We start from the raw sequence: 18788 nt of genomic DNA, 5'->3' as shown, positions 1-18788 counted from the left end.
GAGGCGCTGCACCAGCAGCTGATCGACATAGAGGCGGAGATGTTTGAGGAGTTGGGGCTGCATTTCAAGGTGCCGTACTATGGTGTTGGGGGGATGTGGGGGGACCCGGGGGGGAAGGAGGTGTGTCTGACCTGGGGTCGAGTTGAGGAGTGTAGATTCCATAGCCGCAGTAGCAACCGGTGAGGCGAGGGGAAGGGGGAAAGCCACGCGAAGTAGGGGGGCCGCGAGGGGGCGGATGGAAGGGTGGCACGGACTGACTGACTCGAAGTGACTGAGGGCTGACGGCATGCCTCCCAACACAGTCATGATGGTGTTAGTGGTAGTAGGTTGTTGATGTTGTTATATTACAGGTTTAGGTGTGTACGGCTGCATCGCAATGACGGTATGTTGCCGTACCGGTGCCCTGGTGCCGCAGGTTCTGGATATGCCCAGCGGCGACCTGGGGGCTCCCGCGTACCGCAAGTATGACGTTGAGGCCTGGATGCCAGGACTGCAGCGGTACGGCGAGATCTCCTCCGCTTCCAACTGTACGGACTATCAGTCCCGCCGCCTGAACATCCGGTACAGGTGCGTGTGTGTGTGTGTGCGTGTGTGTGTGTGTGTGTGTGTGTGTGTGTGTGTGTGTGTGTGTGTGTGTGTGTGTGTGTGTGTGTGTGTGTGTGTGTGTGTGTGTGTGTGTGTGTGTGTGTGTGTGTGTGTGTGTTCGTGCGTCAGACGCAAGCAATTATTAAACCCTACACTGCTGTTGCTGCTGCTGTTGTCGTCGTCGTCGTCGTCGTTGTCGTGATGGTGGTTGTGCCGGCTGCACGGGGGGGTAATTGGGGCCCCCAATGGCATCAGGGATATGGGGACTGCGGGCGTTTGAACTGCTAGATCTACCCGCACACCTCTCAACTCATATGCACACATATGCACATATGGGGGGTTATAAATATATGCATATATACCCTCACACACATGTACGTATACATGTATTTACCACACACAAACACCGGTTCCATGCTCCCCTCCACCCACACCTCCTCAGTTCAAATCTTGTTTATCGCATTCATACCTTCCACTCCCTTTTCCCCCTATCCTTGCCGCCCTTCTCCTGCAGACCGGCTGCGGCTGCCAAGGCTGCTGCCGAAGCGGACGGCGCAGCCAGCAGCAGCGGCGGCGGTAAGAAGGGCGGTAAGAAGGGCGGTGGCGGCGGCAGCGGCAAGACCGAATTTGTGCACACGCTCAACGCGACTGCGTGTGCGGTGCCCCGAATGATTGTGGCGATTCTGGAGAACTTCCAACAGGAGGACGGCAGCGTGGTGGTGCCGCCGCCGCTGCGGCCCTACCTGGGTGGCATGGAGGTCATCAGGCAGCCCGCACTGGCTGCCGGCAAGGCGTGAAGGAATACGGAGGCTCTAAGGCGGACCAGGGGTGGTGTGGCCGTCGTGGAATGGAATTGAGGGGGGTTCGACACGCCGGGTGTGCAGGGGTTGCAGAGTGCTGGACCTTGGCGGGGGTTGTGTGGTGATCGGTGTGTTGCCGTGCTTTTCCCTGGGTTATAGAGTTGGATTATGTACGTGGCGAGATAGGTGAAGTAAGGAATCGTTGCCGTGTAAATCTTATCACGGGCTTTTAACCTACACTGCAATAAGGTCAACGAAATGCTCTATCGGGTTGTGACCGCTAGCCATGTTTGCAGTGAAGCAGGGAGAGGATGAATTCTGTTCACTTAGCAACGGTGTTGCAGCTTGTTCTCGGTGATGTGGGAATAAGTTCGACCCTAGGACAGTTCAGTTGGCTGCTGTCAGCTGCGGTTGAGTTAGCAAGGCTATGGCAAGAGGTGGGTGACGATAATGGCCGTACAACACTAGCAAGTAACTTGAAAGTGTTCGTGGTGAACCGTGCGTTGCCATTACTGCACGCTAGCCAATGAACACAACCTGGCGTAAGAGAACATGCAGGCAAGAGATCGTCATCTTTTCATCGTGGATGATTTCTTGCAGGAATCTGGACGTGAGAAATGCCGCCAAGGTGTCAGCAGGACAAGAAAAGGCAGACGCGATTCCAACCATTAAGAATTACATGCGCCTATGTTTGGAATTTAGTGCACAAGGCGCCGCGCATAATCTTCTCAAAACTGCCTGTGCACTGCAAACAATAGACCTTAATAACAGAACATAACTGCAAAGCGTTGCCTAGTTCCTCAAACCAAGCTCTGCTTGCCCGACTCACTCCGGCACACAAGCACCTGAGCCATGCACCCTTAGAGCACTGTCGGTACCTGCAACTAGCACGTCCGCCAGAATGCTCTCGTCAAAACGACACTTACACCATCCTTCACTACGCTAGACAACCTCCAGTGCGCAAAGCTCACTGCCGATCTCCCAGCCCGCGCTCCCCGACTAAGGCGCTTAATCGCGCTTCACCGAGTCGAACTTGGACACGGCGGTGATGGCAATAGCGATCCCGCCAAGCACCACACCTCCAGCAACCAGAGAGTACAGGAAGTTGCGCAGCGACGGGGTCACGGCAGCCTCCGCCACGGAAGGAAGCGCCAGAGTAGCAGCTGAGGCAGCAGACAGGCCAGCAACCAGGGCCTTCTTGCTGATCTGGGCAGGCTCAGCACTGCAGTCCAGGACAACAGACATAAAGTTAGCAGCTTGAAATCGCGCCAAGCACCACACTTGCAAAAGCAAGTCAGACATTTTTACCTGGCACGGACCACCAGGCGAGCGGCCGGGCGAGCAACCGCTGCGAAAGGAAAGACAAGAAAAAGATCGGTATTGTGCTAATGGAATGTAAAGAGGTTGGTCATGTCTAGCAGGTGCTTACCCACGCGGCGAGTGGCCGCCGGGCGGACAGCCACAGCCTTCTGGGAGACGCACACAGCGGCCATTTTGCTCGCTAAGGAGGTAAATAAAGCGAGAAGTGCCTTGGAAGTGCGCGGTGGGGTGCTGAATGTGACGGATGGGATGCAGCGATAAAAGGGCATCCTCTCTAGTGATCGGGGGCCCTACTTGTACGGATGAGACTACTGCAGCGATTTCCCAGGGATGGGGACATATTTTCTTTTCCTTACGATTGCAAATGTTCGCATTGGTTGGCGGTATGATAGAGATGATGGGACTGTTTCACCTTCGGCGTTTAGTTAGCTGATGACCTCTTTCGGAGGACACCGCTCCACAGCAAAATCTCTGAACAGCTTCGTTGCTCTAAAGAATATTCGTCCCGATTGCGCACGGACGGTTGCATACTCTCTGCCTGGCCTTTTGGTCTTGCATGTGGACATTCTCTGCCCATAGAACGCTTTGGACGACCTGTATAATGCACAGATGCAAGCAAAGAATTTCCGATGTAGTTTCGTCCATCGCCTGCTCCCAGATGCTATGCCAAGGTTCCCACAGTCACGCCACCCTGTTCACACGGGACAGTATGCACTTGCTTGGTGTTCCTTGACAGGATGGCAGTTCTCGTCCCCCATGTAGTGGCCTTAGGTTGGCCCTTCATCGCATCCAGTAACCCCACAATCCTGAAGAATTATTGCGGCCGCTGTTGTTTCCCGGCTCAGCTGTTTCCACTTGGCCAACGGGACAACCCGACCTTCAAATCGCCGCGTGTTGCTGGCCGACTGTGGTTTTGACCTTAGACACGCGCATCCTCCAGTCACTAGCAGTGAGTACCGCATGGTACACGCATGCACGGCATTGTGGTAACTACCCCAGCAAGAATGTTGCTGGTAAGGGTTCCGCGTTTGGATCGGTGCCCAACAGGCGACTGCACGCGAGTTTTGGAGCAAGGAAATTCCTACGATAGGCCCGTATAGGTCGTGGATATTCCCCAGTTACAATCGGAGCATGTTCATCCCATCCCACGCGCTACCGGTGAACGATGGGACACCAGACTATGGGAGCACAGATTACCTACCAAAAGGAGAAAAGATGTTGGCGTTTTTGCCAATCCGCCAGTCCTACCCTAAAAGACCCAACCCCGGTACAACCCATCCGCAAAACGTTGCCAACCCCCCTCAAGAGACCTCGCACACTCCGCCACGACTCCAAACACCCACAGTAGCATTCGGGCCGCGAGCAGTTCCGTCACTCTATGGCTGGGTAGTATGTACGTAACGCCTTATAGCAAGGGATATTCTTTCAGGTAGCAAGCTTCGTGGGTCAGCAGTTTTCTGCATACAGACACGCCGTCGCCTCGCATGGCGTAGGGGCCCTCGCCGCGGCCACAGCACCTGACCGCCTACGCCGAACCCTTAACCAGCGGACACGAGCCATCTACACGCAGATATACCGCAAGCTCGTACCTCAACTTTCATGATCACTGCTACCTACCTTCAGCACCATCATCACCACCACTATACCATCATTGCCAGCTACACCAGCTGACAACTTACGTCACTGCAAACCGCACTCTTCGCGCGCACGCACACCCTCAGCCCGCGCCACCAGCTACACCCCCTTTCGCAGCTACACCCCCCCAACCGCGCCGCATGCCCCTGGCCCCCTTCCCCCAAGCAGCCGCTGCTGCGGCAGCATACCCCCCGAAGTTGCATGTCCATATACATACCCACCCTACTACTTGCTCCCATTCGAGGCCGCAGCAATCGATGACGCCGGTGCCGTCACGGACCTCGGCCCCGTGTACGCAGCGCTCTGCGTGAGGGTGCCATTCTGGGTCGCCACCATGTACCCGATGCAGGCCACTGCCAGCACCGAAACGGGCGTCACCAGGGGCGCCGCCGCCGCCGCCAGGCCCGTCGATGGGGGCGCCGGCGGACGGCAGGCGTGCAGCAGCGCCAGCGCCGCCGTGAAAAGGTTAAGGGCATTGGCCTGGTGGGCGCTCCCTAAGGCCACGGGCACGTACTGCAGCAGCGTGTAGATACCCAGCGCGAACTGCACCCCGGGGGTGAGGAAGGGCCGACGGGGCTTAGAAGGAATATAATACCGAAACGTCGACGAACAGCAAAACACCCAAATGGGGAAGGGGGCTGAACGGAGCTTTACGGCGGAGCGTACGGGAAGAAGGGTTGTCTCAAGGGAAGAATAAAACAACCTACACCGTCTCCTCGTCCACCCTTCGCCCAGCCGCTTTGGACCTTGGACATCGGCACAGTCCACTTCCCACTTTCTCGCACACGACTTCCACCCCTCGCCCAGCCCCCACCTGCGCCGCCGTGATCGCCGCCACTGCATGCAGGCAGCGGGTGGCCCGACCCGGCAGGTGGTCTCGCCCCTTGTGACCCAGCCAGACAGCTCCCACAGCCAGCAGCGTAGCGGTGGCCAGGCAACTGCGGTAAGCAAGGGCGGGGACGCGGGAGGTGGCGAGAAGATAATAGGGGGGTAGGGGGGAAGGGAGGGAGGGGGTTGACGAAAACAAAGGATGAGGCAACCTCGGTGTGGAGAGCTGGAGGCGGAAGTGGCAGCAGCACATCCAAGGACGGAATCCCAGAGGCATAGGGCGGGTGAGGGGTTCGGGTCAGGAGGAGGGAATACGAATCGGCTACAGTTGAGTGACCGGACATACCCCGAGAGGGGCCAAAACATGCGTATCCCCCTCTCCCCCTCCCCCTTCCCCCTTCCCACTACCCCCGACCCCTTCCCCCTACCCCGACCCCCTACCCCTTCCTCCTACCCCCTTCCCCGTACCCCGACCCCTCCCTGACAGCGCCTCACCGGTGGTTGAACTGCACCGCGGCGGTGTTCTCAAACAGGTTCCGGAGCGGTGTCAGCCCCAGTCGCTCGTCCCAGTACTCCTCAGGAACCAGGCGCCCACCCATGAGCGGATACGTGTTGTAGGCACGACCCGCGTCCATGCCTGCTCGTGGAAGGGAGAGGGGCGGTTGCGCGGCGTTGAAATGCGCACGCGAGGGTAATACACCGTCGTGATGACGACGGGCAAAAAGGTGGAAGAGTAATGGATACGCGAGCTTGCAGCCTTCCAAAAACATCCCCTCTCTCATTCCTCAGCTTTTCAGTACAACCTCAGCATCTCCGCCATCTACCCCCAGCCCGCCCATCCACCTACCCGCCACGAAGGCCCCGGATGTAGCTGTCACGGCGATGAGCGCTGCCAGGGGCAGTAGCACCCGGCGGGCGGCGGCAGTGGTGCGCAACAGCCCCTCGGGGGCACCTAGGGTAGCGGGCTGCGGGTACAGCAAATCTGGCGGGGGGTATGTACGGCGAGGGACGGAGAATGTAGTGCGGGAAAGGGAAGCGGAGAAATGAACATGATGTGAAAGAACCGGAAAGAAACACTCTTCACCCGGCCCCTTCCCCATTCACCTGGGAAGATTTCCCCCCATCCACCCCCACCCCTTAGGATAGGAACATCACCTCCCCCCTCCTCCTCCCCCCGATAGCCCTGCCCCCTCCCCAGCCATCTGCACCTCCCCCCCCCTCTCCCTCCCTCCCCCTCTCGCTCACCCAGTGTGGTCCACACCAACGTGGCGTATATGGCGAATGCCGACACCAGGTGTGCGGCCAGGCGGTAGGGGGACACGCGGGGGGCAGCCCACTCGTGCTCAGGCTCCTGAAGGGGTTAGGGGAGCGGGTAGGGGAGCGGGTAGGGGAGGGGGTAGGGGAGCGGGTAGGGGAGGGGGTAGGGGAGGGGGTAGGGGTCATGTGCAAGAAACGCAGGGGAGGATCAAGTACTGACTGTATGATGGGCCGGAGGGGGACATCAGGCAGGGGTGAGATGGAGCGTGTGGGGTTTGCGGGGGCCCCTGGAGCGGAAGAAGGTGGCGGTGTGGTAAGGAAGGGACATAGTTTGGCAGTAGGCATTGGGGCTTCGTTTGGGAGTGCAGCCGTCGGGAAGGGGCCGTTGGGGAGTCCGTCGTCTGGGGTGCGAGTGGGGGTGCGAGTGGGGGTCGCGGTGGAGGCGACGGGGCTCAAGAGGTAATGAAGGAGAACTCCTGGTGCACATGCCGCAGATAATGACCAGCGGGGAGGGACAGAAAGCGATCGACAGGTAAGGCCCGGGTGATCGGCATGGGGGAAGAACTTATGCAAGGAAACAAGGAAACAACGCCGCCGTCCAAAGGTTGAATCTACCTAGTGAGTCCAAAGCGATAAAGCCACTGACCCAAGCATCGGCATGGGGGAACGCTGAGGGGGAAGAAACCCAGGGGGGGGGACGAAGGGGAAAGACCAAACCCACAAACCCGCACGTACCTCCAGGCCGCTCCGCACCATCCACCAGCCCACCAGGCCCTGAGTTCCCCCCATGAAGAACAGCAGGCCCAGCCGCCGACCCAGTGCTCGGGTCACCCAGCCTCGCGCTAGGAAGTACGCGGCGGGCAGTGCGAAGGCCAGGCCAAGCAGACGACCCCACATGCTGCGAAAAGATATCGTCAACACGCGGAGAGGCGGATATTCTTAGACCTCAACAACCGTCCATGGGCCCCCACCGGGTTTTACGGACGCCCCCCCGCACTTGTGCGGAACTTGCAGCCTGTTTCCCCCCTTCCGACATAGAGGGGGGAGAGGAAGGGGGGAGGTCTCCCATTGCGGATCGCCACCCCAAGGCACGCACCCATGCACATCCGGCTTGGCGCCCTTCATGGAGCGGAGCAGTAACCACAATAACGACCACCAACCGCCAACGGTACTCACCGGTGGGCGTACTCCATCCAGTAAATGAATTTAAACTCGTTCAGGGTCATGCCACGGTGCACCTGAGGGTAAGGTTAGTTGACCGTTGGTGGATGGTAGTTGGGCGGGCGTTTTGAATGGTTTAAGGAGTTACAGAAAGGCTGGCTGGAACGGTCCAGCAACATCATACATTCCATGACCTTCTCACCACAATAAACGCAACAAACAAAGCAAATAGCGACCATGAACGAGTGAAGTAATAACTATGCACAAAGACCGTAGGTAATCCTACGGGGCTTCCACCTCACGGGTTTACAGACGGCGATCTTGTCCACCTTCAATATCCTCCCTGATCACATCCCTACACCTCCTCACCTCCGCCCATAACCCAAAAGCCAAGACCCGCACGCCCTCCTCACTTTCTGGAATTCGGGACTGGCTTTGTACTTGGCAAACTCCGCTGCCCACTCCTCTTCAGTCCAGGGGGGCCTCTCGCCTTTGGGGATTTTGAGGGTGTGAAGGAGGGGGTTACAGGCTCAGTCTTAAGAGGGATACCAGGAAAGGGGGATTTGCAGGGAGGTAAGGCAGGGTAGGATTCGCATAAGTGCATGGTAAGGAGGGGGGGGACCTGTGCCGGGGGTCGCGCGCACACTCGATGAGGCCACTCCACTACCACCGAATCCCCCCTTCCCCCATACCCCGCCCCAACCCATTCCAGCAGAGTTCCACCAGCAGCAGCAGCAGCAACAGCAACAACAACAACAGCAGCGGGTCCACAAATGCTATCCCCCTACGTCGTCTCCCTCCCAACATCCAACATCCAAGATTGCCAGGATGTTCCGGTAAGAACTCGACGGGTTCAGTTTCTGTTCGGGTGCTGAAATCTCACCGGTCCAGATCAAATCTGACCCAGATTAACTCGGGCCACGTTAAGCATGAACTAGATAAAGTTTAACCCACATCACGTCCTTTGCTGAAATCAAGTCTGACCAAGATCTGGTTTGACCCAGATCAATTTTGACCCAGATTATTTTTCATTGACACCATATCTTGGTCCGAGTGAATTGGATAGACCAAATCTGACCCAAACCAGATATGACCCAGATGAAATCCGATAATTATTTCAACTTCTCGGCAGTCAAACAGTACGCTGCTAAACCGCTCTTACTTCACCCTGTCGATAGGGGCACGAAAACAGCCGGCAGTACCTCTGTTAGACCACCTACACATTCCCTCATCTGCTAACGCCCAATAACACAGCCAACTCCGCACCATCACCTCCACCTCCACCACCGCCATCTAAGCCTTTTCGGAAGCCATGCTGTACAATCAACTGTGTGCCAGCAGCTTAAGAATCAAGAGCCCAAATGATTGATCAAACACGTGCCCAAGCAAACCCTAAGTACGTGCCATGCCGGCCCGCCGGCGCCGCCCGCCCTCCGGAATCAAGTTACAACATCACGCTGCAACGCAGCCCCAGCTCCCCGTGCGAGTGTACATTTGCACGGAGGGATATCGCGAACAACCTCCAAACGGCAAACGCCTGAAGGGCCCTCACCCCCCATCTCTCCCTCGCGCCTTCCCCCCACCCACCCACAGGGACCCCACCTGCAAGCTTCCATTCCGTCATGGATAGCCCAGACCGGGTCAGACGAGTGATGCCCCCCAGCACCACCATGCTGTAAACCCAAATCGAGCACACACCCAGCCAGCCAGCCAGCGCAAGACGGGCTCCGGAGGAGAGACCCTCGCTCAGCGCTAAGCCGCCGTACAACCGCCGCCCGGCCGCTACTGCACCGGCGCTAGCCGCAGCAGCGGCGCCTTCCGCTGCTGCTGTGGCATATGCCTTAGTGGCGCATGGATTGTGGGAAGGTTGGGGCGGCGTGTGACATGGGGAGGGAGGCGAGGGATGGAGGGGTTGGGGGGTTCAGCAATTGCGGGGGGAATGCCTGAGGCAGCAATGGGGGCCGCGGAGGACATGGGATAAGGTGCGAGGCTTTCTGACAGGAAGCCGCGAGACGACACGACCTCATGCACACAAATCACACCTTCTCATACAGGGTCTCACCGCTGCCGCCGCTGCACTACCCCGCTTGGACAGTACACCCGCCGCTAAGAGCATTCCCTGTCGCATGGGAGTCCTGTTCGACGCGGCCGCACAGCTACCCACGCTGGCCGCTGCCTTAGTGGCGATTCCACGGAAAGTCAAGGAAGCTGGTGGTCTTAACAGCGATGCGCAAAATCGGCCTGAAGATGCCCCCATCGCTCGCAGCGTGGAAGCCACGCCGACCCCGGATGTAGGTCCAGATGCCATCAGCGGCGCAGCGACATCTAGTAGTTGCCATGGAAGATGCGCTGGATTAGAGACCGTCGCGACACTTGACTGCGTAGCGGACGAAGACGCGCATTCTGCCGTGAGGTGCGAAAACTGCCTAAAGATTAAAGCGCCGCGGGAGCCTTGCGCTCCCGACATTATCTATGTGCTATTAGGCTGCGTAAGACGGCGCTGTCTGTCGACTGTCGCAACGATGTGTCGGTGATGGCCGACGATGATTGTTGTTAAAGTTACTCCTACTTAAACAAACTGAAGTTATCTTTCATCAAAGGTAAACAGCTATTCATTGACCTGCCACTAACTCGTATACATACTGCTCGCAGTCCGCTTACTAGTAGCGACACACGTCGCAACAGGCGCACAAGTGGACAAGAGACGTCGCCACGTAAGATGCATAAAAGTGCCCAATCAGAGGGGAGCATGCAACACTCCGTAACGGCATTAATTACATTCAAAGGCTGTGGCAGGTAAACTACCGACGACCGCTGCCGGTACAACCTTCCGTTAGGTCTGGCAGTTGTTGAGAGCCCCATACACCACTGCCACCGTCACATGTACAGTAGAGGCGCAAAAGCAGCGATGGAGTCTAAAATTGCTGCAAGAGTCCCTACAGGAATCGAACGGTAAGGAAGAAAGAACCACGCAAGATATAGGAAACCAACTGCCCATCCCCTCCTAGAGGCCTTTGCCTTTCCCGCCTAGGGCCCGGAAGTATACTGCGGTCCTACAGCGCATGACCTACACCATAACCTACTTCCTGTCAGGTTGTCTGTCCTTTTGCTGTCAGAATGTGGAAGGGGCGTCCAGAAGCCAACATCAACACGGCAAGGTGCGGCAGCAGCGCTCGCACTCCTTACTCATTCCGCTCATTCCGCTGCGCCAAGTTGCCCATCTCCCTGCTTCTGCGGGGGCCTGCCCAGAAGCAACCGAAGATGGTTTTGTATCGTTAACCCCAGTGCAAGCTGCGTGTCTTGTAACCACACTGCAACTGCCCCTTAGACACCTAACAAAGGTCCCTGATCCTCCGAATTCGAACAACAGCTGGCTCTGTTTCAACTCAAAAGTGCAATCAGCGCAGTTTACGTGCCACATGGCGTCAATACCAAACAATCAAAGCGAGCCATTTGAATATAGTGTGACGAAGAGCAAGCTTCTTGGAGCTAAAGAGTGGCAGGAGAGAGGAACAGAAGCAAGCGTCCCTCACCGCCCTCCACAGCACGCACAGCTGCGTTCTCAAGGGAGGGCCCCACGGCTGGTCCGCAACCCCGGGAGCGGCCTCAGCCCAGCGCTACATGCGACCTCACACCTTGCCTTCATAAATCCAGACATGGAGCACCGGCTGACACAAACACACGGCGCCGCCGGTGCTGTATACGCCGCACCGCTGATGCTGTCGTCAAGAAAGATCCCCTTCTTTCATGCCGCGCACATGCACGCACACACGCGCACGAGCACGCGCTCGGGGTGAACACCACTCTGACTCGCCTATCCGCGGGCCTCTCTTATCCTCGTGGTGGTGTTGGCCTAGCTACAGCACCTACGTAAGTAGACGCACACAGGTGCACACCGAGTCACGCCCCTCTGCGGCCACACGCCCTAACCCCCCGTTAAAACATGCGCAGCTCGACCATGCCCTCGCGCCGCTGCGGCGAGTACCAGGCCACCACACGGGCGGCCCCCCTCGTGCCCGGTACTGACAGGTCCAGTGCATACACCGCTTCCAACAGCTGCGGCCGCATCCCCACAGTATGAGCCGCCACAGCACCCGCAGCGTCGCCAAGCCAGGTCCCTGCTGCCGCCGCCGCCGCAGCTGCGGCTGCACCGGGGGTGGTTGCGCGCATCGACGTCGGCGCTGATGCAACCGGGGTTCTCTGGGGGCCCGGCGGCGGCGGCGGCAACGTCAGCGGCCTACTCGATGCCAGCTGGTACCGCCAGTCCGCAGCCAAGCGAAGCGGGCCCAGTAGCTGCTGGCAGATCGACAGCGACAGCGCGTGCCAGGCGCCGGTGTCGCCCAGGGCAAAGGCGGGATGGCGCTGCCTGGTCCAGCTACCCTGGTCGCTACCACCTGCAGTAATAAGTTTTGGTTTCAGTAACAAAAATAGCGGAGTGGCCCACGGGACCTAGGCTAGGAACACCGCGGGGCCTACGAACACCGCGGATATGGATGGGCTGCCGGAAGAGATCCGGGAAACGTCGGGTGGGGCATTCGGGGTTTCGGAGCATTGGGTTGGTAGTGGGAGATGGGCGGTATATGGTCACCTGGATGCAACACCTCCGCTCTGGCCCGCAGTACCCCGGCGTGCAGCTGTATCGTCCCCCCAAGTTCACAACCCGACAGAGGGGTCAGCCAGTTCAGCCCACCTGCGGGGCTCTTGTCGCCGGGACCCCAGAGCCCGCAATCCAGCTGCGCAGACACGCGGGTGAAATCCAGCAGCCAGCCGCTGAAACGGCCCGCCTGAACACTGGCTGCGGCGCTGGCGAACGGACGCAGCGCGCCGCGTGCGGCATGAGCGGCCGCGTCGTCCCCATCCAACCCGCCTCCCTGTCCGCGTCCGCGTCCACAGCGCAACAAGTGCGACAGCCCCAGGTCTTGCAACCAGGCGAGCCGGGTAGGCCGGAAGGCTGCGGTGGCGCTGCTGCCGCCTGGCGCGACTGACCCGTGGGTCAGCACGATGACGGGGGCACGTGCGGTGATACCTGCCACGCCCGCCACCTTCACGTGGGGCTTCCCCACGAAGGAACTCCAGGGAACCGGCGCCACTGGGACGTCGTCTACCCGCAGTTAATCGGCGGGTTGCCGTACCGCCATCCAGCATCCGAACGATGCCCCGAGGCCAGCCACGCAGATGGAGCAGATGGCACGACAGCGGAACCGCGCCAAGGGAGGGGAACAGTTAAACATCAGGGCGACGGGAAACACATGCAGGAGAACGACGCGGCAAATACTCCCCCATGTCCGTACATTGAAAGTGTAAAATGGGCGAATGGCCACGGTGTTTTCCATACACCCTGGCACGCAGAGAAGCACAGCAGGGGTGTGCACACGCTGCGTCGCCGCTGTCTCCAGCCTAATTGTTCGATCCACAAAGTGTCCCCCTTTCATCACCACCGCATGGCGTATTCACTGGAGCCCTACCCACCCGCCTGTGTACCTGTTCCGTGGGGTGGTGCCGCAGCGGCGGCCTGTCGCTGCTTAGCTGCCGCGCCTGGCGCCGTCGCCGCCGTCGCCGTCAGCTGCTCCACCAGCCCACCGCTGCCGACCCACTTAGTCGCCGCCGTGACGTCATCCCGTAGTCGACTAAACGACTGAGTGACGTCCATGAGGGCGTCCTGTAAAGCAACCGCGGACGGCAGCTCGATCCCGAACGGCGGCGCTGCGGCGCCAGCGGGGGCGGCGCCTGCGCTGCTGCCGGAGGCCCCGCCGCTGCCGCCGCCGGCTCCACCGGCGGCGGCGCCTCCGCTACCCGCCGGCCCCGCAGCGAGCACGCGATTAGGTGGCCGGATCGCCTTTCCGCCTGAGACGCTGGACGCGCCAGTTGTGGGGGACGCGAGGACGCCGCCGTCCTCCTCCTCATCATCGTCCTCCTCATCGCCGCCGTTGCTGGAAAGCGGGTAGACGCTGGCAGTAGCTCTTCTCGTGGAGGGAGTGTACGACCCTATCGCCTGCGGTGCCGCAGCTGCCGCAACCGAGGGGGGTGCGGCCATGGCGGTGGTAGCGTGCCCGGCCCCGTCGACCGTCGCCACGGTCTGCTGCTGGACTGTCGTACCGCCACTCTGCACGGCTTCTGTACGGCTGCGCCGGCGTGGCGGCCGCGTGGGTCCCTGCCACAGGACGCGCTCCCCCTGCAGTGCTATGGTACCCTGTGCATAGGTACGGCGGTACGACAACATGAATGTAACCGACCGTATAGGGATTGGCAGGCCATACATAAGCATCGTAAAAGTACGGCTAGGGCGCCGACAGCCACCAGGGCTTAAGAGCACTCGGTCCTGCTAGTCCATGACGTCATGCAGACCGCATGGGTGCCTCCCAGGATTCGCCATGAATAAAGGACGCACAGTAAAGAGAGGATCGTGTACGAAAACTTTCACCTGGACGTACACGCCGCTCTTTAGCGCAGGCCCGGCCACGTCTGTCGGTGCATCAGCCCCGCCCGCCAGCGGCCATGTCGGCGGCGCAGTCACCTGCGGCCGGCATCCCGTCCCATACCGCAACCGTGCGGGGACAGAATCAGCTGCAAGGGCGTGATGAGCAGACCCCACCTCCAGACAAAAGTCCCTGGAAAGGTCCCCTAGAAACCGCAAAACACACCCCGATGCCCGCGGAATTCATCCCTTATGCCCTCATCTTGTCCTTCGCCGCAACAACCAGCCCCCAACCCCCGGCCCCGGCCCTGGCGACAATCCAGACACCGCTGTCAGGAGCCTCAGCACTTTCCACTTCCCCCGGGATCTTCAACCCACCGTAGATGTGTGACCAACCAACCCCAACTAACCTGCAGCACACCGCACCGCCACACCAGTGGCGCCCCCGACGTGGTCACCGAGCCCGCCTGGAGCCCCAGCAGCAACGGCGTCACCGCTCCAACAGCCGTAGCCTGAGCCGACTGCCCCAGCTCCACGGCCGCCGCCGCCGTCGAACCGCTGCTCGCGCTGTTGCGCTCAGCCCAGCCCCCGCCAGTGCGTTGGAAGATGGCCAGGTCAGCCCGCACCTCCGCCCACCGGCCCACACGGGACTGCAGCTGGGAGGACACAGACAGCGGCGGCGCGGCCGCCCAGCCCGCCCCCGCAGGCTGCGGCTGCTGCGGTTGCCGCTGCGCGGCCGCCGCGCTACCAGCGGCGGTCACGAGGGCAGCCCTGGATGTCGAAGTCGAGGCGGTGGAGGTGGGCGGGCAACAGTCCAGCCGAGAGCGCAAGACGGTGCTCCTGAACGGGGGGAAGGGGGCAGCAGTGGGAAGTGCAGGAATATGTGCAGGAGTCCGCACCCACCCCTCGTTTTAGGTCAGGTGTTTTATATATATTCCTGCCGAAGTACAAGCACCAACTGGCTCTGGTGAAGGGGGGAGGTAGCAACAGCTGCCGAATGCAACACTATGCTCCGCGTGGCTCCGTGGGTTCCCGCTTTCAGTAATCACCTCACCTTTGCGTTTTTCCCCTAATTCCCAACTTTTGATCAACCCGCACCTGTTTAGTTGCACCCGCGACGTCGCGCACAGACTGTAGCTGGCCGGGTCAGCCACTGCAGCCACCTGCAGCCGGGGGCGTGCAAAGGGATGCCGAACTCAAAAGAGCCAATAAATTGGAGACGTGGCCACACCCCACGCAGGCGGCGCGGGTGGGCTGTAGAACCGAACGAGGCTACCAGCCCGAGTGCCTTCCCCGCTGGAGGGTTATAGTCAGGTGGCGGGCGTCAGAGCATGCCCCAGGCGGCCCGCACACACACCGGGCTGAGCAACGCCAAGCACCCATCGTGCGCATCGGGGATGTGCACCGCACCGCCCATCGGCCCAGTTAGCTCTCAGGACCTCATGGCTGGTCAACGACACAACGGCCATGAGGCACGGGCTGACAGGAGCTTGTACACATGGGCTACGACCCGTGGCAGTTGGGAGGGGGGCTTACCAGGTCCGCCCGCTGTGCCACCAGCCGGCCGAGCCGCGCACGACCGCTGACCGCGGCCCACCATGAGTCGCCACTGTCGTGGGCGAGGATCCTATCTAGGACCTGGCGAGGTGCGTCAGGTGGGGAGGAGTTGTGGCAGTTGAGGGCAGAAAATGAAAGGATGGACAGGTGGCGGGGGCGCGGGTGGGGGCCGTTGGATAGAACGTGTGGAGAAGAGGTAACGTGGTTTTCACATGTCTGTGACAGGGCTGTAGGATTCGATATAACAGGCATTAGAGTGAAAACGCGGGACTGCGGGCAAGGGTTACCCATGGATACACGCACTTTTTTGGCCCTCTGGCCCAGGCAGCACGGCTTTCTAGGGGAAAGAAGCCGTGTTCATGGAGGTGTCAAGTTGCGCTCCAGCAAGACCAATGATGCGAATGTCTAGGGGTTTATGTACGCAATTTGTTGTAAGAGCATGATGGTCGGGGAGGAGGTAACCAGTGCATTACATTCAAACTGGGGTATTCGCCCATGCCTGTAGAAGCCTGTTAACCCTCACCACGCCACCTTGACTATGGCAGACTGACGGCAATCCAGGAAGCGAAGGCCGCCCCGGTAGCTTCACCGCTTGGGTTGCCAAGACAAGTTGCGGGCGGGACAGGCCGGAGCCTGCCAGCAGTGGCAGCGGCACGGGATCTGACACGGACGAGGCCAAAGCACCATCTGGTACCGACGCAGACGCTTGTGATACGCCCCAATACTGAGCAGGAACAGTGCGGCGAATTTGGTGTGCAAACGAAGCCTTTTCCGGGATAATGCCCAACGGAATTAAGGTTGGGCTTGTTGAATTCGTCGTATTACTATAACCACCTAAGCTTAACCCGTTCGGTGATCCTTTCAAATTCGGCATGCTCAATCCGTCGCCAAACAACTGTACTGATCCTGACGACATCGTTTTGTGAAAAAGATAGGCACTTTTTTTTATAAGATCTCAACGCTGCAATAGTATAACCTTTGAATTAGACTTTAATAATCAATAAATGTACCACAACGTCCAACATCATAGACTACTAACATTCACACCCATTGACCAATCCATTATCCACTCTGCCAAACTTCAGGACATTCACAATACCATAGGAAGACATGCATTGTGTATATCTCTTGCTCCTGGTCAATGTTGTGGCTGCCGTAACCCGTACAAGTAGGGCCCTCAGGACGCTCCCTGGGATCAAAGATGCGGGGCATGCTCACAGCAAGCTGTCCCAGAAGCGCTAGCACCCTGTGACCGAGTAATCCCATCTCAGCAACTATGGCCGTCGCGATGCGTGCCCAGTGGTGAGCAACGCTCTTCGTCGGTCCCTCCTACATCGCTTGCACTTTGTTCGGCAACCAATGGCTTTGTCGCATAATGTGCTTATCTCGCTACATGTATTAGATTTTGTTCGTGCCCAGGGCTGCCATTAAATGGAACGACAGAGCGCTAAGCAAAGGATTTTGCTGCCCCCGTGTTCCTTTAATGTAGCGCCAAGGTGCAGGCTGCCCGCCCTGCCCGCGCCACCACCGTCGTCTGCCGGGCTTCGGCTCAGTCCCGCCGCGAGGTCGGTATTTTGATAAAGCGCGAGTCGTGGGATGAAAATGTACCTATTTGGAGATGCTATGCACGTAATTGCGCTGGGCCGAGTCATGCAACATAAATGCTATAAAGAATTTCCTGTTGGGCAATGCTAGGTATACAGTTATCCCACCGCTGCTAACGATCCTCCATACACACAACTTCTTCTCTTGCAACCCTCCTCTGCTCGCAGCTGCTGGGTCTGGGTGTCCTGCTGGGTGCTGCCGCGCTGGCCCCTGCTGCCAATGCTGGCGTGGTAAGTCGCGTGATATGCATAAGGCTTCTCATTCTTTTTCTCAGTCGTACTGCCTGCAAGCCCCTAGGCTGTACACATGCAGGTGTACCGAGACTTTTTTCCTGTCATACTATTCTTGTCACACTTATTTGGAGGCACGTGCGAGCTGTATACACTTCAGGCCCGACACAGCAAGCAAATAGCACTGCAAGCAAATAGCTAGGGCTATACCACCTTCAGAATCCTGCCTGCGGTACTCCTATATCATTACATCTACGCTGTACCATCTGCCTTACCCCAATTCCAGGTCGAGGACCTGCTCGCTAAGTCTGCGGCTAACAAGGCCCTGAACAACAAGAAGCGCCTGGCCACCAGCTATGCTAACCTGGCGCGCAGCCGCACCGTGTACGACGGCACCTGCCAGTTCCCGGAGAACTTCTTTGGCTGCGAGGAGTTGGCCTTCAACAAGGGTGTCAAGTACATTGCTGAGGACCTGAAGATTGAGTGCGAGGTGGGTGTGCCGTATATTTTGCCACTGCTTGGGTGTTCAGTTACAATCGCTGACGACTCGCTTTGCTGCGGAGTCGAGCGTCGTAAGTCATTTCCAATCGTTGATGGGTGCATTGTATGCAGCATATATGGCATTGTAGATATGGCATGCATGCAATCCTTTCTATCAGAACTTTGCAAATGGAAACCGAAATCCACCTTGCTGCTTTGCTTCCTGCAGGGCAAGGACGCCAAGTCTTGCGGCTCGAAGTTCACCCTCCGCAGCAAGTGAAGTCTTGATGACCGGCTTGCTCATGGCGGGCTCGTGGCCAACCCTCCAGTTTTGCTGTTTCAGTTTTGTCGATAGGTAGCGATGGGGGGCCTAAGTTGCCTCTGCAAGGTGTGCACGTGGCCTGAGCTCCGTCTTGACTATGCGTGCCTGGTGTGCGTCGGATGAGAAGAGAATTTGTTAGCTGCATGCGCTGAGGTTGTGGTGCTTCCCGACGGGCCTCTTCGGTATGACATATGACGGTTGCGTCCTGCTGCTGGTTGGGCATCTGCGGCGTATGGCGAATGGCTGTCGCTCTGGTGGTCAAGGGGTCATGACAGGTCAACGGATCCTGGCCTGAGCCATTTCGGATGTAAATATGCGGATAAAATCTTTCCCGGCCAACTTCCAAATTTAGCATTTTGTGCGAGGTTCATTAAGTCAGCTCATTCTAGGAAGTCAGCTATTTATGGCTATGCAGAGATCTTCACACTACCTGACGCCATCGTTGGTGAGCACCCTGTAAATGACCATGGATCTCCTGAGGTCTCTAAATGCAGGATAAACTCCCGTTACAAATCTTGAACGGAATTATAGTTTAACATTCTCACTGGTGCGCAACAGCTTTCACTGACCTGGTACCATTGTTGCAGCGTACC

At 58.6% G+C, this 18788-nt stretch overlaps 3 protein-coding genes across 3 annotated transcripts in view; 2 read left to right on the top strand and 1 right to left on the bottom strand.

Moving 5' to 3' along the window:
• The window catches only part of VOLCADRAFT_82377 (uncharacterized protein), a 5096-nt gene extending 3480 nt beyond the window's left edge, over positions 1–1616 (top strand). Inside the window, exons 9-11 of the mRNA XM_002953626.1 lie at positions 4–69; positions 416–567; positions 1100–1616. Of these exons, the coding sequence (XP_002953672.1) occupies positions 4–69; positions 416–567; positions 1100–1382 (501 nt within the window). The 3' untranslated portion in view covers positions 1383–1616. The remainder of the gene's footprint in view (positions 1–3; positions 70–415; positions 568–1099) is intronic.
• Positions 1617–2039: 423 nt separating this feature from the next.
• On the bottom strand, positions 2040–15639 carry psbx (uncharacterized protein). Its single transcript, XM_002953541.1, has 19 exons — positions 15538–15639; positions 15100–15164; positions 14412–14841; positions 14008–14100; positions 13056–13776; positions 12719–12924; positions 12277–12457; positions 11544–11980; positions 9649–9963; positions 9189–9426; positions 8000–8076; positions 7602–7663; positions 7161–7323; positions 6414–6519; positions 6016–6150; positions 5664–5805; positions 5155–5278; positions 4621–4883; positions 2040–2607 (listed from the first exon to the last, which is right to left on the bottom strand). Exons 5-19 carry the CDS (start codon positions 13618–13620, stop codon positions 2394–2396), a joined length of 3228 nt encoding a protein of 1075 aa, XP_002953587.1. The 5' UTR covers positions 13621–13776; positions 14008–14100; positions 14412–14841; positions 15100–15164; positions 15538–15639; the 3' UTR covers positions 2040–2393.
• A 1151-nt stretch (positions 15640–16790) lies between these two features.
• On the top strand, positions 16791–18669 carry gon46 (photosystem I reaction center subunit N, chloroplast precursor). The gene is made up of 5 exons (XM_002953625.1): positions 16791–16860; positions 17048–17123; positions 17331–17393; positions 17680–17883; positions 18103–18669. The coding sequence occupies exons 1-5, from the start codon at positions 16835–16837 to the stop codon at positions 18151–18153; spliced, it is 420 nt and encodes a 139-aa protein (XP_002953671.1). The 5' UTR covers positions 16791–16834; the 3' UTR covers positions 18154–18669.
• The last annotated feature ends 119 nt before the right edge of the window (positions 18670–18788 follow it).

This window comes from Volvox carteri (assembly GCF_000143455.1).
Source record: "Volvox carteri f. nagariensis unplaced genomic scaffold VOLCAscaffold_37, whole genome shotgun sequence".
In the NCBI taxonomy this organism is placed as follows: domain Eukaryota; kingdom Viridiplantae; phylum Chlorophyta; class Chlorophyceae; order Chlamydomonadales; family Volvocaceae; genus Volvox; species Volvox carteri.
The sequence above is the reverse complement of the archived record's forward strand: the minus strand, read 5'-3'. Positions and strand labels throughout refer to the sequence as shown.

Excerpts from the sequence above, each read along its gene's own strand:
- psbx (XM_002953541.1), bottom strand. The coding sequence starts at position 13,620 with ATGGCCGCACCCCCCTCGGTTGCGGCAGCTGCGGCACCGCAGGCGATA. Across the intron at positions 12,925-13,055 it reads CGGAACAGGTACACAGGCGG|GGTGTATGGAAAACACCGTG; the intron begins GTGGGTAGGGCT and ends TCTGCGTGCCAG. Across the intron at positions 12,458-12,718 it reads CGTTCGGATGCTGGATGGCG|GGAGGCGGGTTGGATGGGGA; the intron begins GTACGGCAACCC and ends GGACGCGGACAG.
- gon46 (XM_002953625.1), top strand. The coding sequence starts at position 16,835 with ATGGCCGTCGCGATGCGTGCCCAGTG. Across the intron at positions 17,124-17,330 it reads CGGCTCAGTCCCGCCGCGAG|CTGCTGGGTCTGGGTGTCCT; the intron begins GTCGGTATTTTG and ends CTCTGCTCGCAG. Across the intron at positions 17,394-17,679 it reads CTGCTGCCAATGCTGGCGTG|GTCGAGGACCTGCTCGCTAA; the intron begins GTAAGTCGCGTG and ends CCCCAATTCCAG.